The sequence below is a fragment of the Pongo abelii genome, chromosome 3, assembly GCF_028885655.2.
Source record: "Pongo abelii isolate AG06213 chromosome 3, NHGRI_mPonAbe1-v2.0_pri, whole genome shotgun sequence".
In the NCBI taxonomy this organism is placed as follows: Eukaryota; Metazoa; Chordata; class Mammalia; order Primates; family Hominidae; genus Pongo; species Pongo abelii.
Window position 1 is genome coordinate 188,107,313 of NC_071988.2, and position 18,107 is coordinate 188,125,419.

General features: G+C 34.8%; 1 protein-coding gene across 3 annotated transcripts in view; it reads left to right on the forward strand.

Moving 5' to 3' along the window:
• The window catches only part of TLL1 (tolloid like 1), a 236,193-nt gene that overhangs the window by 173,810 nt on the left and 44,276 nt on the right, over positions 1–18,107 (forward strand). For all 3 annotated transcript variants that reach the window (XM_024246040.3, XM_054554674.1, XM_063723716.1), the window contains 4 exons: positions 983–1,128; positions 12,512–12,707; positions 14,626–14,751; positions 17,479–17,639. In XM_024246040.3, the coding sequence (XP_024101808.2) occupies positions 983–1,128; positions 12,512–12,707; positions 14,626–14,751; positions 17,479–17,639 (629 nt within the window). The remainder of the gene's footprint in view (positions 1–982; positions 1,129–12,511; positions 12,708–14,625; positions 14,752–17,478; positions 17,640–18,107) is intronic.

Sequence of the window (18,107 nt, forward strand, 5' to 3'; positions counted from 1 at the left end):
ACTCAGTAAATTTAAATTGCAAGAACAACCTGTTGTCTAGTATCAGTGATGTAATAATATCTAAATGTGTTCAGGCTGTGTGGAGAAAAAAGCAAATGGCGCAAGAATGCTTAAAGTTTAATTGTTTCATGATAGTTTTAAAACATTATGAAGAAATTATCATTTTCCTTTGTGCTGATTTTGTGTCTGTTTGGTCCCTGTATTCCTGAAATACTTTTTATTAGAGGAAATTGCACGGAAAGTAATTGTGCCGATTTCTGAGGCATGCTTTATCTAAATAAGAGAGTCAGCATTTGAGGAAGGACTTATTAAATGCTTTGTTTTATGCTTCTCTAAAACAATAAACTGGCATTGTGCTTTCTTGGCTTTAAAACCAGCTCCTTTCTTGCCAGGTTGTGGGTGGAGGAGACACTTCCTAGTACAGCAGTTTAAGTAATTTTGAAGACAGAAGATTTCTGCTTCCCTTAAACTTTTAAGTAAACGGAAGCATTTTGTTTTAAGGATTAGCTACCTAGTAGTGAAGAGGATTATTTGGAGGGAGTCACGGACGCTGCGCACATGACACTAACTCACTGCCAGAGACCCAGTGAGTTGAGTTCAGGATGAGGCTCCTCTTCTGATGAGCTATTTTACCTGTGGTCAGAAGACCAAAGGAAGTAGCCCAGAGAATCACAGAACAAACGCACAGAGAATAAATTCACAAAGCCGCTAAAGGTTTTTAAAGGTTAAAAAATACCTTTTTGTTAAGATAGGATTAAAAATTATTTATTCCTTGACCATTATCTAATATTTGTAGTTACTTGACTAGGGTTTTCTACCACGTAAATATTTACTACATTACAACCAGTCAACTTTGATTTTTATAGCCTGGTCTTTATGTACTGAGCTACAGGAGCTGAACTTCAATGTTACCCTAGAAGAAAATGAAAATGAAATGGCATGTCCAGGCTTAGTTATTTGTTTGTTTTTTGGCTTTCTTCAGCGATCTGTGGAGGTGAGATACGTAAAAACGAAGGACAGATTCAGTCTCCTAATTATCCTGATGACTATCGCCCGATGAAAGAATGTGTGTGGAAAATAACAGTGTCTGAGAGCTACCACGTCGGGCTGACCTTTCAGTCCTTTGAGGTAAAGTCTTTTAGGCTATCTTCCTGGCACATATTCTCATAAACGACAATGGCATTTAAGAGAATCCTCATTAAATCAGCAAAGAAACAGAGAATCAGCCTTTTAATCAGCAAAGAAGCAAAGGATCGCTCATAAAATGCAACATCAAGAGCAAAAGGGTTTTTTTTCTTCTTTCCTCATTTGCAGACATTTTCAAGAAGATTAAAGTGAGTTTACATTATCTGTGCTATTTGAATTAGAATGTTTGAAGTACTGACAATAGTTTCTTTTGACAAATGCACAGGCCTGTTTCACAAGAGGGTCCACTAAGTAATAGAGCTTGTATTTCTCTTCTAAACTAAGAGGTTAAAAGGTAGAAAGTCTTTTTTGTAAGAGGAACAAAACATTTTTCACCTTTTTTTTTTTACCCTAACACAGATAATTGTTTATATCAAATATAGGGATTTTAAGTGTTCTTACAAGCTTTCAACCTCCTTAAAAATATTCGTCAGGGAGATCAGCAGCATCGTTGCTGATGAAGGGCCAGAAGAAACCAAAGATGAAGGGCCAGAAGAAACCAAAGGCCAATCAGAATTTTTGGATCAAAGTCCGGGTCCAGAACTAACACGCTGGCGCATGAGTCATTTTTGTGGGATGAAAGGGACTGAGTTAAAGATTTAAAGCCAAGAAATAGAGGAATTTCTCAGGAACTCCAGAGTATGTTTAAATCAGAGTTGGTCTAGTAATTGAGAGCCCAAGCTGAAGTGGAGAAGAACAATGAGACGCAGGTGGGAGGTCCCAGCCAGGGTTAGAAATTTAGATGCATGATTGGAGATGGAGTCTTTACTGATTGGAAGACTAATTCACCAAGTGATCGGAAGGCAGTAATGAGCCCTACTACCCAGTGCGTAGTAATGAGCACTATGAACACTACCTACTGAGGGCAATTGAACATGGTCATGGTTGTGTGTCTGTAACTGCAGCAGGAGCACCAGGGGAATCCAGGCATTGCCAGTAAACCCAGAGAATCTCTCATCCTCATCTGCAAGCCTGTACATTCTGTTTCTTCAGTACTTGTCTCTCTCCCCTTGCATGTACCATTTAACTTCCCAGATGAATTTCCTTTTGTTACCAAAAAAATATATACTTTCTACTTTAGTCATTATGTTGTATTTTATGCTCCTGACCTTTTTTTTTTTTTTCGTACTTTTGGAAACTTTGGTTCTGCCATTATTTGATTGACAGTTGAACTTTGTTAATTTAATGGACTAATAGGTTTGCAAATACTGTTCCAATAGACCAGTTTATTGTTGATAGTTAACTAAAATTGAGTAGAAAAATTTCACCCATGATTTAGACAAAAAAGCCTCATAAAAATTATCCACCTAATGTATTTGCTTTGTTTTGTGATATTTCAAGAATTAAGAGATTAACTGTCTTTTAATATGTAATTCAGTTTTTTGTGGAATTCTATTATAGACGTGATGTCAGAAAATGCATTCATTCCATCAACCTGAAAACTGATGCATGAAATTGCTACCTTAGTTGATCTGTAGTTTATTTTTTTATTTATCAATGCAATAGCAGTGTTAGTCTTCAAAAATAAGATAACATAAGGACAAATGGAAAAGATTTGCACCTCAGGTACTTAGAACCGTGCCTGACACACGGTAGTCGCTTAATAAATACTTGCTTACTGAATGAATGAATCAGTGATAACTATGCTTTATGACCTGGGAAAAGTCATGTCATAGAATGGCTGAGAGTACATTTTATTTATTGTCTCTAGTTTCCTGTCTTATCTTCATATTACTTTATTTCTATATGTTTCTGCCTCCCTCATTTATGTGTTAGACATATTTTGATATCTGGTAGATCTCATGCCTTTACATGACCAAAACCAAACGCTTGCTTATTTTGTCTTACTCACTAAACCCACTCTTCTTCTATTTATTTCAGTACTATTTCAGTACTTTTTGTCACCACTTATCCAAGGAACATCCTTAATTCTACCTTTTCTCTTAAGTCCTGCAGCCAATCTATCAGCATATATCAGTTGCTTTGTTTTCAAACTATACCCCATACACGATGACTTTACACCACCACTGTTCTCACCATCCCCCCCTTTGCTTGGAACTCACAGGAAGAACTCAGGTCTCTACTCTTGCTTTGCATATCCCGTTCTTCACCTCACAACCAGAGTGATGCTTTTACAATGTACGTTAGATTATGACACTGCGCTACTGACAGGGGATTTCCGTCACACCTAAAATAACATCTAGACTCGATTATCATGGGCCACGATACTTTTGATTGGTCTTTGGCTCCTCCTCACTCCCTCTGTGTCAGCTCGTCTCGCCCTCTTTCTCTTTCTCAGAAACACCAACCTCACTCCCACATCACAGCATTTACCACTGATGTTCCGCTGCCTCAGGTCTTTGCTTTTACTCTCCTGTTACTTTATTTGGATCTCTGCTTAATTACTGCCTTCTTAAAAAGTTCTTGGCTGATAACACTACTTAAAATATTTTCTTACCTACAATTATCTCCAAATCATCACTCTGTTTTATTTTTAGTAAATTGCACTTCCAACTACCGGAATTTATGCTACAGATCTCTTTATGTACATGTTTATTATCTGTACTAGAATATGTCCACCAATGGGTTGGGATCTTACCTGTGTCTCTGATCATTTTGTTGGGATCTTACCTGTGTCTCTGATCATTTTATCTTCAGCAACATTGTTTGTGAGATTAATGTTGGGTAATAGACAAGATAAATGGATGGATGGATTATATGTAAGTCAATGTATGAATGTGTGACGGTTGGCAGATGAAAATGAATATATCCTTTATTAAAGGCATGTAAGTTTCCATGCAGAGGAAAACAAGGCTGGATAGATAAGAAAGATTTAGATTATGGAGTACCTGGTATGCTGAAGTTAGATTGACTTTAGACTAGAGATGCTGAGTTTCAAGAAATTCACAAGTAACAGGATTTAAAGGTGCCTAATAAACATCTAAATCTTCTAGGTAAGGAAACTGAGTTTATGCCGTTAACCTAGTATCACATAGGTGAGTACTAAAAGAGCATTAAAACCCAGGTACATTTGATCCTGATTTTATTTGCAAATTTGCCTATTTACTAAAATTTTGGAAGTCTAAAATTAATATTTGCAGTGCCTTCTGAGTCATTCACAGATGTGTACACAGCAGCAAATTTTGAGTCACCTAATGTGCCCATTTGCCAGCTGTGATGTGCCTTACTGAGAAAATATGTGTGTCAGATTATCTTCATTCAGACATGTATGGCGTATATATGGTGCTGTTGGCTAAGAGTTCAGTATTAATAAATAGGCAATCTGTATTAATGTGTCTTTAAACAGAAATGCACAAAACAAAATATTGTGACTAGAATCTCACAGGAACTCTAACTTTAGGAGCAATGAATCAGTACTTGCTAGTTCAGTATTCTGAGCAACTTAATAGAATGTAACTAGTATGAATATCAAGAATCAGCTTTATATATTTTCTTATTTGTTCTAATAGTCATTAGTTGGTTAATTTAGTCAGTTATCTGTTTATATCAATTTTTTGTTTACATATGTTTTCAATATGGATATTACACATTTTATAGATATTTATGTTGAAAATGTATAATCAAAATGTTTTCATAAATTTCCAATATTATGTGATTTTACCTGACAAAGTACAGTTTTTAGTCACTGATTTTAGTCTTTGCCTTGTTTCAAAAACTGTTTATATTTTTGTTTATTATTATTATTATTATTATTTTTTTTTTTTTTTGAGATGGAGTCTTGCTCTGTTTCTCCCAGGCTGCAAGGCAGTGGCGCGATCTCAGCTCACTGCAACCTCCACCTCCCAGGTTGAAGCGATTCTCCTGCCTCAGCCTCCCGAGTAGCTGGGACTACAGGCGCGTGCCACCACGCCCGGCTAATTTTTTGTATTTTTAGTAGAGACAGGGTTTCACCATGTTAGCCAGGATGGTCTCGATCTCCTGACTTCGTGATCTGCCCTCCTTGGCCTCCCAAAGTGCTGGGATTACAGGTATGAGCCACCGCACCTGGACTCGTTTATTATTCTTTATATTACTGTATTCCTCTTCAGATATAACGACTATGAAGATAAACTTGTCTATCATGCTGTTGAAATCTATTTTAAAGAACTTCTTAGCTGTCCATCATTCATGCTTCTATGTGAATTTATGTCATGGCTTTACCTTTGCCAGTGCCATTTGCATTTTCATGAAAGTGCTCAAATAAAGTCTATGTGTCTTGGTCAATGAGTTTCAGGAATCTTTGAGCAGGAAGGAACACTATTTGGCAGGCAATAGAATCTTGATGCTTCTGTAATTATACCATTTGGGAAGTGATGTGGTCTGGATGTTTGTGTCTACCCAAAATTTATATGGTGAAACACTAATTCCAAAGGTGATGGTATTAGCAGTGGGGTCTTTGGGACGTGATTAGTCATGAGAGTGAAGCCCTCATGAATGGAATCAGTGCTCCTATAAAAGAGGCCTAGGGGCTAGGTGCTGTGGCTCACGACTGTAATCTCAGCACTTTGGGAGGCCTAGGTGGGCAGATCACCTGAGGTCAGGAGTGCAAGACCAGCCTGACCAACATGGTGAAACCCCGTCTCTACTAGAAATACAAAATTAGCTGGGCGTGGTGGTGGGCACCCATAATCCCAGCTACTCAAGAGGCTGAGGCAGGAGAATCGCTTGAACCTGGGAGGCAGAGTTTGCAGTGAGCCAGGATTGTGTCACTGCACTCTAGCCTGGGCAACAAGAGCGAAATTCCATCTCGGGAAAAAAAAAAAAAAAAGGCCTAGGGAGCTTCTACCATGTGAGGGCAAAATGAAAAGGCAACGCTTATGAAGAGGGCCCTCACCAGACACTGAATCTGCTAGTGCCTTAACCTTGAACTTCCAGCCTTGAAAACTATGGAAATAAATTTCGTGGTTTGTAAACCACCCTATCTATGATATTTTCTCATAGCACCTGGAATGGACTAATACAGGAAGCTTTCTCTCCTCTGGTAGTTATTGGATACATTATTTCTTAAGACCAGTATACTGAAGTGAGTTTGTATATGAATATAATTCTCCTCTGAAAGTAATTTGGAAAGCTTGTTCTCTATTTAGCAGCAGAGTCATTTGTAAAGAAGCTTCTAGTACTATTATTTTATTTGAGAACTTTCAGTAAGAAGAAATATAAAAGAGAAAAAGTTTGGAAGGCTGGAAATGTTTACAGTAACAACTTCAAAGGAATGTCACCAAAGCAGAAAAGAAGTGAAATAAACCTGGAGCTTACTTTTGTTTAAATTGAAATTACCACGTACATTAGTTCGAATGGTATTAAGTTTGAGGTACTTGTCAACATTACTACACATTCTGATTTGGTCATACTTTCCTTATGAAAACCAGAGCTGATTAATACCCTTAACCACCACGGCTGCGAGCTGAAACATTCTAAACTATGTGCATAAGTTTTTATCTTGGTACTTGGTAGATTGCTTGTCTAAAAGTAATCCTTTAAATCCTTTAAATATTTTTTATTAATTTAATGATAAGTAGACTAGTCTTTGTGAATGAACTAAAAAGCCGAGATAAGGAGGTTTTAATTAGTTAAGGATTTTCTGCTTGCCATGTACTATTTCTGGCAACTTAGCTGAGAATATATTTTAGTAATGACTATAAAACAGAGGAGTTATGCAGCTCTTCATGAATTACGGTCTAGGCTATCCTTGTGTCTGAAAGATTAGCACTTGTTAGTTTCAATAAACTTGCCCAAGGTTGCACAACTGATAGCACTATGATCGAAACCAAGTCCTGGCTCTGTGCATTTATGTCACCAGGTCTAGTAGTAAAGAGAAGCGTCAGTATTCTATTAATATAATATTACAGCATTCAAATCTTTCCTTTTGTAACTATCTTCACTTATACATTTTTGTTGTTTAATCATTATGTATCAGTCCATCAGAGGCATGTCTGTTTTATTCACCACTGTTCACATACTGTGAAGTGAATATTATTTGGCCATAGCAGGTTTACAATAAAATTATTCAATTCACGAGTAATAAAAAAATACTTGAATCATGAAGAAAAAAAATGAAGTGGCAGCAGTTAAATAAACCATTCACGTGAAAATAAACCTAAGCAAGACCTATGATGTTGCTTTTAACATGTTTGAACCTTTTCTTGAGCTGTAATTATTCATGTGTTGTGTCAACTTAATTTTAAATATTACTACTAATAAACATTATTAAATCAATAAGACAATATAATTTAAAATAATTATGTATTAAGCTTTTCACCTTTTTGTTCAGTGTTCCTTTTGTTTATACTATTATTTCCTAGACTTTACTAGATTTTTCTCATTATAAAAATTATTTTTAATTTTTAATGATAAATGCTCATTTGCATTGTTTTTATTAATCAGAGTTTTATTTAACATTTTCCCCCAAAGCATAAACAGCTTTAACATTGCTCCAAGTGTATCTCATTTAAAATAATACTATCTATACAAGTTGCATAATTTAGATTGCATTAATTATATCTGATTAGCTATGTTTTAAAGCTACATTGTAACAGTCATGAGAGATATATTTGATTATAGTAAAATATACATAACATAAAATTTTCCATCTTAACCAGTTGTTAAGTGTACAGTTCAGTGGTGTTAAGTAGATTCAAAATGTTCAAGCAATTTCCATAACTCTTCATCTTGCAAAGCTGAAACACTGTCTCCATCACACAAAAACACCCTAATTTTTTCCTCCTTCCCCTAATTCCTTATGGCAACCTCCATTCTTTCTGTCTCTGTGAATTAGAGAATTTTTGGTACCCCTTTTTAAGGTGGAATAATATTCCATTGTATGTGTATACCACATTTTATTTATCCATTCATCTATCAATGAACCTGTGGATTGCTTCCACTTTTTGGCTATTGTGAAAATGCTGCTATGAACATAAGTGTGCAAATATCTCTACAAGACTGTGCTTTCAATTCTTTGGGGTATTTACCCAGAAGTGGTATTGCTAGATCATATGGTAATTCTATTTTTAATTTTTTAGGGAGCATGGGATACTTTCACTAAAATTTATTCTCTAGAAATTTCTAAGTTTTCAGAGATTTTTACAAATAACTAGATACTGCAATAGATATTTGTGCAATGGTATATTGATTTGGAAATTTGGTTATCAAATGAAGGCAAGCATGTGAGTGGGTCCCAAGCCTGAGCCTGACCCCTACCTCCAGGGCTGGCTTTCCTTCAGTGCCAGAGCTCACCCACATGCACTGACCACTAAACTCTGTACAGGTTGGCAGGTTTAGAATGAGAAGTTGACCACTTTTGGTTAAATTTATTTTAGTTCTTGCTAAATAGAAATCACTTACTTTTTCTATGGTTTGTCTTCATTCTGCATTAAAGATATGAACCCTCAGTAGTGAAATATACTATGAATCCCTTCTGACTAGTCTTTGTACATGTTCTTCCTTCTTTTTGTATTTGGCTCTACTTCTGATATCATTTACTTATTAGTTTTCTGAAAATTGTTCAGAGCTTACTATCGCTTTCCCTATATTCTCTATGAAGATATTAGGTCTGTTTACGTTATGATAAACTTGTCATATTAATACATGGTTTATGCTCTGCTTACCTTAAAGTGTGTAAGAAATCGGCATCATCTTTATTTATTATATGTTTATTGTGTGTTTAATTATACATGACGTTGAGTTCGGTTCCCAGTTATCTGAACTGTATCCATGCTTTAACTCAAAAAGAAACTGCTCTTTCTCTTTTCTTTTTTCTTTTTTTCTTTTTTTCTCCTCCCTCCCTCCCTCCCTTCTTTCTTCCCTCCCTTCCTTCCTTCCTTCTTTCCTTCCTCTTTCTTTCCTTTCTTTTCTTTGTTTCTTTCTCTTTCATTCTTTCTTTCTATAAATCATTGCCTTTGGTATTCTTTTACTGATGAAGCTTAAATTAAGTTACTGGCATGACATCGATGGGCTTGATTCACGTTTTAGTTTCAACCATATTTATTTCTACCCATTCCATATATTAATTGATGAAGTAATTGATATAGCTCAAGAAAATGTTGCACAAATGACACAAATAAAGTAACTCAAATATTCATTTGTGCTCATTGTTATCACTCGTGTTGATGTAGCTGATGAAGTGTAATTATAATTAGTACAAATGGAGCAAATTCATTGTGCAAGACTTGCATTTAGGATTAAACTGGAAAAATAAGTAACTGAAGACCATTCAGGTAATTGATGAGATATCTGGAATTGTTGTTGTAAAGATATAATGTATTTCCAAATATCATAAATTCATGTAGATGAGGCACATATTATTTTCTAGGTAACTCAAAATCTGTGGCATTCACTATGTGAGAATGTTGTTACCCCAAATACCAGGTACATATTTAATATGTAAATAACATGTAATGCATAAATATGTACTAGTGAATTTAACCCTATAAATTAGCTATTTTTACCTGTGAAATATTTACTCTTTGTGTATCATATAAAATATTTAAAATTCCAATTTTTACTAAGTAACCAGTGAATACACTGTAAATTAAAATGTAAAGTGAATGATTGTATATCTATTAAAGGAATAGAGTGAGTTTTATAGACCAGGCAATATAAAGTATCCTATTTCTTTTTAATCATTGAAGAAATCTGAAATTTTGAGTTTCATTTTCAATAGGAACTATGTTGTCTTCCTTGTTTGTACCATAATTTTTAATAATAATCTTCTTAAAAGAGTAATTAAAACCCTTTTTAATTAACATTTTTAATTTTTACACTAGCCTGATTTCTAATATGAAGCAATGTAATATTATCTTTTTTATTTATTTTTATTTTGTGATGGAGTCTCGGTCTGTTGCCCAGGCTGGAATGCAGGGGCATGATCTCGGCTCACTGCAACCTCTACCTCCTGGGTTCAAGCAATTCTCTGCCTCAGACTCCCAAATAGCTTGGATTACAGGTGCCTGCCACCATGCCCAGCTAATTGTTTTGTATTTTTAGTAGAGACAGGGTTTCACCACCTTGGCCAGGCTGTTCGTGAACTCCTGACCATGTGATCCACCTGCCAAGACCTCCCAAAGTCCTGGGATTACAGATGTGAGCCACCGTGCCTGGTCATAATATTATTTTTATTAATGGACCTTCTACTGCAAGATGTTGCTTCCTTCACTGTGTATTTTCAATTCTTGTGGTTTTCTATCTCATTCTTTCTCCCCCTCTTCCAATAGGATTTGTGAATCGGGAGCAGTTCATTCTGTGCTGCTTTAGCAGGGGAGGACAGTTTGGTTTGCCAAGACTTTGGTTATTTTGTCTACAGTTTTGTCATTTATTCTGTTTTCAGACTCTATAACTTGAAATCTGAGATATTATTTTCTGTGTTGTCCCCTTGACCAAGAACAGCCTTTGGCCATCTGGAAATGTTCTCATATTTATAGAGAACCCTAATTTTGAAGGGATTATATTAAAGACTGAGATAAGAGGTTATATATATATTTGGCCAAATTGGGCTTGTCACCCCTGGTGACCAATTGAGCTAGTTTTTAAAATGTGCTTTTAAAATTAGATATTCTGTATATAAATATTTTCCATTTATTCCCATAATTGTACACTCACAAAAATAATTTATTTTTGGGAAAAATATGGATTTATGAAAAGTATCCAATGAGCACCTACCTTAAAATTACAGCCTTCTCTCCCCCACCCAATTTCTCATACCTCTCTCATCCAGTTACTAACTAGGCCTGTTCTTAATTAATTTCTGAGATCAGATCAGATCAGATCAGGAACCTTCAGGGTGGTAAGGCCATAGACATCTTCTCACACTTCTTATCTTGCCACGCTTTCTATTTTTCCGTTGAATTGATGACTTTCTAACATTTTATGATTTAATTATTTATTTTGTTTATTGTTCCTTTTCTGGCTACTCATCAGTAGAATGCAAGCACCAGGAGGGCAAGGTTATTTGATATTTTTCTGAATGATGCATACCAAGCAGAGAGAGTGCCTAGTGGAGAGTAGGCACTGAGTATTTTGTGACTAGGAAGCAGCAAATGTAGTACCTAGTTCTAACTAAATCTGTGCTTCAAAGTGTATTTTTTTTGGTTTGTCTTTATACTACCTCATTTGAAGACTATTATTGTTAGTGTATTGATAAGGCAGAAAGCAGATTTTTCTACCAACTATACCAGCAGTTTCATGCGTTCAAGTTGCAGTTCCATGGACATTCCCCGATATTCCTTGACATTCTACATATTCCTTAACACTAGTAACAGAGTTTCATAAATTAACGAATTGTATGTTGAGTGATATTGACAACATTTTATACTTTTCATGGTGTTTTAATTGTAGATATCTCTGCTTTCTACTTTTAACTACCTAATAAGCAGTTGACTCTTTGAAGACTTTAGTTCTAGTAGTCAACTTCTGCGAAAGGTGAAAAACAAGAATTTTACATAAAAATTGTCTTACAATTTTTAAAACAATTTGTAAATTTTGGGCTTTTTTGTTGGCTTGTTTTTAGAAGCTCAGGGCTGAAACATGGGTCCATGAACATGTAGTTCCCCATAAAGTGTCATAGGCCAATAGTCTGACCTGATATTTGCATTCATTTGTTAAGGAAAGAGATTGAGTTTCCCCTGATTATCTGGGCTGAGAGGAGTGTGTTGAGGTAAAAAGCCTCATCCAAACAAGGCCATATTTCCTTGGGAAAGGGAAAACCACTGTTGCTTCTACTATATAGTAGTCTTTCTCTACACAGCCGGGTTAATTGCGGAGAAAGAATTCAATAGACTAAGGAAGAACAGTAATCCCATATTATCAGATTTTCGTTTCAAAAAGAGATTTATAACCAAAAACAGTGCTACATTTGTTCAGAGAATTTGAATCCAAATTTTCTATGAATAAAATAGTGATTTTATTGAAAGACTATGGAGCAATTTTTATAACTATGATTCAGAAGAAATTATGTATTACTTGTAGCAGCATATCAGGCCCAGATTTTTAGTGATAATTTTTAATTTGGGATTTTTTTCAGCCTCTATTGAATGAAGAATTTCTACTTGTAGTTTAATTTTCTTTTAAAAGACAACTAATTTCTGTTGATCCTGACTCATGTGGATGTACTGTTTCATAGTTATTTTTTGTCCTTCCCTGTCTACTAGAATAAGGTTCTTTGTTCATGGCTATTACAGTGTACACTCATGAGAAACATTCAAGTACACTCATTTGATACAAATAACTTTTTATATTAACAAATCAGAAGTATGGCACTGAGAAGACATCTATCCTCCTACAGAAAATGTTTTATCTATAAACATATATGTTCACATATTTTTTTCTGTTGCAGATTGAAAGACATGACAACTGTGCTTATGACTACCTGGAAGTTAGAGATGGAACCAGTGAAAATAGCCCTTTGATAGGGCGTTTCTGTGGTTATGACAAACCTGAAGATATAAGATCTACCTCCAATACTTTGTGGATGAAGTTTGTTTCTGATGGAACTGTGAACAAAGCAGGGTTTGCTGCTAACTTTTTTAAAGGTAATTTGAAATAATTTTCAAACATGAGATTTTCTTTATCAAGGATAATTGTAGTGTTTAGCTTTGAGTTAGGGGAGAACTAGAGAAAGTTGTATTGAAAGTTGAATATGAATATGGATATTTTGGAGAGTTTTGATAGAAAAGGTTATTAATAAAATACTAGAGTTTAGAACTTTGTAGCACAGGGTAGGAATTCCATTAGGATATTCTACCATCTGTTTTTATGAAATAGTCAAAACAGCAAGTTCCAGAAAAGGATATACAGACAGAAAGAAAATATTTGCAATGCAAATAACCAACCAAGAATTCATGAACAGAAAAAGGTTACTGACATGAAGTTTGTCTATTTGTTTCCTGGTCCCAGCATTACTCCCTTTCAGACTAGTATTCCCCCACATTGAAAATAATTTATGGCCTCCTTAGCAGAATATTCTGATATCTAAAATGTCTTTTTGACAAATAATTATCTCTGATCAGCTTTGATTTTGAATTACATAACTACATTTCAGTTTATTCTTATGTCCCATATTTTGTATGTATTGTGAGGTGAAAAGAAAGCAAATATTTTGGTGAAAATATTAACATGACATATGCATTTAGGAAATTCATTGACACTTATGTTGTGTGTCATTATAGAATAAAATATTTCTATGGGAAGAGAAAACAAAATTTTCCTCTATATTGATTTTATAGGATAAATGATATAGGATAGGATAAAGGATTCAATTGTGTATTGCAAAACTTAGAGTGACAGATATGTAAATATTGTCAAAATTTAAAGAAGAACAGTATAATGGATTTTCCCTGAAAGCTATTTTATTCATCATATGAAATGAAAGACAGAAAAACTTGGCACTTTTACTACAGGTATTAAAAGAATTCATTAAAATCTCCATTTACCTGTTTGAAATTTTCTGTATGTGATATATTTCATAGAAGAAACATGCTATCAATCTTCTTTCATGTGATAGTCATATATTTACTTATTAAAATCAAGTGTCTTGTTGATGCATAATTTCTTCAGGGACTGTTTACTATTTGTCTAACTCATATTAGGTTATTCCTGAAGAATGAGATTATGAAGTATCCTGTCATATACATTTTTAAAAATAGTATATATTATATATATACTTTATGTATACTTTTGTGTTTCAAAATACAATTATACAGTATGTATATTTATTAAAATATGGGGTTATCATATTTTCTGGAGCAAAATGTCTATATAAGAAACACAATATTTTAAATTTAAAGAGATCTAGTCAATTTCTGAGTTTTATATCTTTTAATTTATGTTCACCACAATCCATTTCTTAATAATGATATTTCTTTAAAAGCATTTTTGTGGATATATCTATCAAACTATAATGTAAAATCAGCGTTGCTGAAGCTATGCTTTTTAGTAAGTTTTTAAATTTCATTCTGAAAAAAGCCTAGGCTTCATTATCCTCATTTGACTTCAAATTCAGAAAAACACACACTGTGTCTGAGATAAGGTGATCTTCAGTTCGCCCAGCAATAGGTTTCCAGGCCTTCTGTGGGTTTTTTGGTAATGCTTAGGTAGCAGCAACATGAATTTGTAAACGTTATCCATCAGGGGCTTATATGTTGTTCCTGCTCCTTTGTTGATGGAAGCAATGGAAGCAATGAATTGTTTCCATTTTATTTGGAACCATTAAGCATGGTAGTTTTTTAGAAAGATTTACACTCTCATATATATATACATATAAGAATAGCATGGAAAAGAACCCCCAACCATGATTCAGTTACCTCTCACCAGGTCCCTCTCATGACACGTGAGAATTATGGGAGATATCATTCAAGATGAGATTTGGGTGGGGACATAGCCAAACCATTTCACATACATACACACATATATATATGTATAGTTGTTCTATAACTATGACCATTTTCATAGAGGAAGACGAGTGTGCCAAACCTGACCGTGGAGGCTGTGAGCAGCGATGTCTGAACACTCTGGGCAGTTACCAGTGCGCCTGTGAGCCTGGCTATGAGCTGGGCCCAGACAGGAGGAGCTGTGAAGGTATGACTGCGCTCCTTCCTGGACCCCCACCCCCCACAATTATTTATTTCTATATTCTCATTCTCTGTCTGTCTTCCTCTTTCCTTCCCTTTTTCCTATAGTGACCTCTTTCCTCAATTAGTAAGACTCAATTCACAGTCACAGCTGATGTGAAACCTTACCTGAATTCTTGTTATAGAATGGGTCCTTTCCTCCTTTGATTTCCAGGCCACCTTGTTTATATATGTGTAACACACCATAGTAGTCCATTCTCATGCTGCTAATACAGACACATTAGCATATTTATTATGCTAATGAAAACATACCCAAGACTGGGTAATTTATAATAGAAAGAGATTTAATGGACTCACAGTTCCACATGGCTGGGGAGGCCTCACAATCATGGGAGAAGACAAAAGAAAAGCAAAGGCATATCGTATATGGCAGTGGGCCAGAGAGCATATGCAGGGGACTCCTTTTTGTAAAACCATCAGATTTCGTAAGACTTTCTCACTATCATGAGAACAGCATGGAAAAGACTACCCCCAACCATGATTCAGTTACCTCCCACCAGGTCCCTCCCATGACATGTGGGAATTATGGGAGCTGTCATTCAAGATGAGATTTGGGTGGGGACACAGCCAAACCATTTCACACATATATAAATAAATGTATCTGTATTTGTTTCTATCTAGATTCATCTCTATATAAATCTACATCTAGACCTAGATTTATATCCATCCTTCCTTTCATCCATCCATCCATCCATTCACCAGGCCACTGTGTTTGTACATATTAATATATCTGTAAATATCTCTGTCTAGATCTAGATTTTTATCTATCCATCCTACCATCATTCATTCATCCATCTGTCATACCAGGCCACCATGTGTATATATGTTAATGTATCTAGATCTATTTCCATCTCTATCTAGATCTAGATTTTCATCCACCCATCTATATATCTATTCATCCCTCCATTTCTCCATCCATCCATCTGCCTATCTATCATTTGTTTTTATCTTTTTCTTAATGTAGTCTGTAGGTATGTCTCCATTATTAAAATGAAAAGTCCTGAGCTAGAATCATCTTTGTATCTCTAACATCTAGCACAGTCAGACATAAAGCAGGAGATAAATATGTGTTTTATCAATAAATGATTGATTTTTTAAAAAAGACGTTTTTGTCGTGGTTATCTGCGTTTCGTCTTTACATTTTAAGATGAGGTTTCTTGTACAGCATTTTGTTACCATTATCTATGATCTCTTCCTTCAGATTTTAAAGCTAACTCTTTTTTATTTTCCCTGCCTCCACCCTATTACAGGCCCCATACCGCTATTACAGGCAGGATGAATTGGAAGATCTTTCTTCCTCCAGTCTGTTCCTCCTTTATTCCTCTTTAAAAATTTCTGCAAAATTCATCTTCATAGAATGTGTAGCAGTTTAACATTATTTATATTTATGTATTTATTGGTTTACTGTTGGTGTCTCCCACCAAAATGTTAGTCCTCTGAAAATGAGCACCTGTTCTCTACTGTACCTGTGATAGAGGATATAATAAATGGCAAAGGGGAAAGAATTATTTGCTTAATGCACACCCCCCTGTTGACCTATTTAGCAAAAATCAGAGACTCCCTGTTTCTTCTTAAAAGTCTGAACTTTCCTGTTTGGCTTCCAGAAGTCTCTATCCCACCTATTAACCTACTAATCTTCCCCCTTTACTAGAATAAAAAAGACCTAGTAATGAAGCAGTGTATTTTTAAAAGAGTACATTGTATATGAGACGATCAAAAAATAACAAGACTACTGTTTCTGTGGAGCAACTAGAAATACTTACGTTATCATAATTTACCAAGAAAGTGGTAAAAGTAACTGTACAGGTAGTGTTTGTATATACTCATAATTATAGCATATATGTATATGTGTATACACTCACACACACACACACACACACACGTGCACAAAGACAAAAAAGGGACCAGTTATTTTAGGTAACTCTTGACTCCTTAGGAATTAATTATGAACAATGTATGTTCTTTTCACTCAGCTTGCTTTTGGATTTTTTTGATTTTGCTAATTTCACTGTCAATAAGGAAGAGATGAAATTTAAATAGAACCTTTTAAAAATAGATCATCACAGATCTATTTAAAAAGAAAATCAGTATTTAAATTGAGCTTTTTGGAATAACAAATATGTTCTATTTACCATAATTTATCTTGTCTGGTAGCTCACGTAATATTGAGTTACTTGTCTTGGAAAAAAAGTTTGAGGAAATGAACAATTGATTTGGTTTTATTACATCAGCCTAAACTGTGCTTTACATGTATATTTTCCTTAAATCTCCTAACACCCTTCTCAATTCCGACAAAAAAATATTATTTTTTCTTTAATTCTGTAGTGGCCAAGGCACTACAAGATATTATTAGACCAACTCTAAAGATAAGAAAACTGAGACCCAGGTTTTTAAATTTTTTTAAATTGCTCCCCCTACTTTAAAGTTACTAAAATTTAGTACAGCCATAATATTCTCTGCTCCTAAGCTACAAAATAACACTTTAAAAATGAGACTTAATGACCACAATACTTGTATAAAGACTAAGGAACAGAGACTGCCATTTCTGGATTTTAAAATCCAGAAGATGGTTGAAACTTAGTGCTGAGATGTTTGGGTATTAATTAATGGACAGGTGCTAAGAAGTGGGTGACTTTATGGGGAGAATATACCTTTCTCTTTTCTTTTCTTCTAGCTGCTTGTGGTGGACTTCTTACCAAACTTAACGGCACCATAACCACCCCCGGCTGGCCCAAGGAGTACCCTCCTAATAAGAACTGTGTGTGGCAAGTGGTTGCACCAACCCAGTACAGAATTTCTGTGAAGTTTGAGTTTTTTGAATTGGAAGGCAATGAAGTAAGTGAACAATAACTGTAATTTTTTAAAATCATGTTTTGGAACTCCGTGAAGGCAAACTGTCAAATTAAAAAAAAAAAGAAAGATGTAGTAAAATAGTATAGACATTGTATTCTTTCTTTGTCTTACTGCTCATTTCTGCAACTGCTTATGAATCTTGTTGGCATTGGGTGACAGTTTAGACTCTTTCTGGAAGATTGAAAATTATCTAGAGGGAGTTTTTATTTAGTGTATTTAATAGTTACCATTTTCTTGATTTATTAAATAACTATGGAGTATTTAGGGTCAACTTCTTGTCACACAGACACTTCTAGAAAAAAATAAACCAAAACCCTCTGGCTGAGTCATAACAAAAATATCATTTGGAAGTACCTGGCATATTTTACTTATGGAAATGGGTATATTTTCATTATATATGTAGCTTTTCATTATGAATGTGATCATGGTTCATAAAGAAAGAAAGATTAA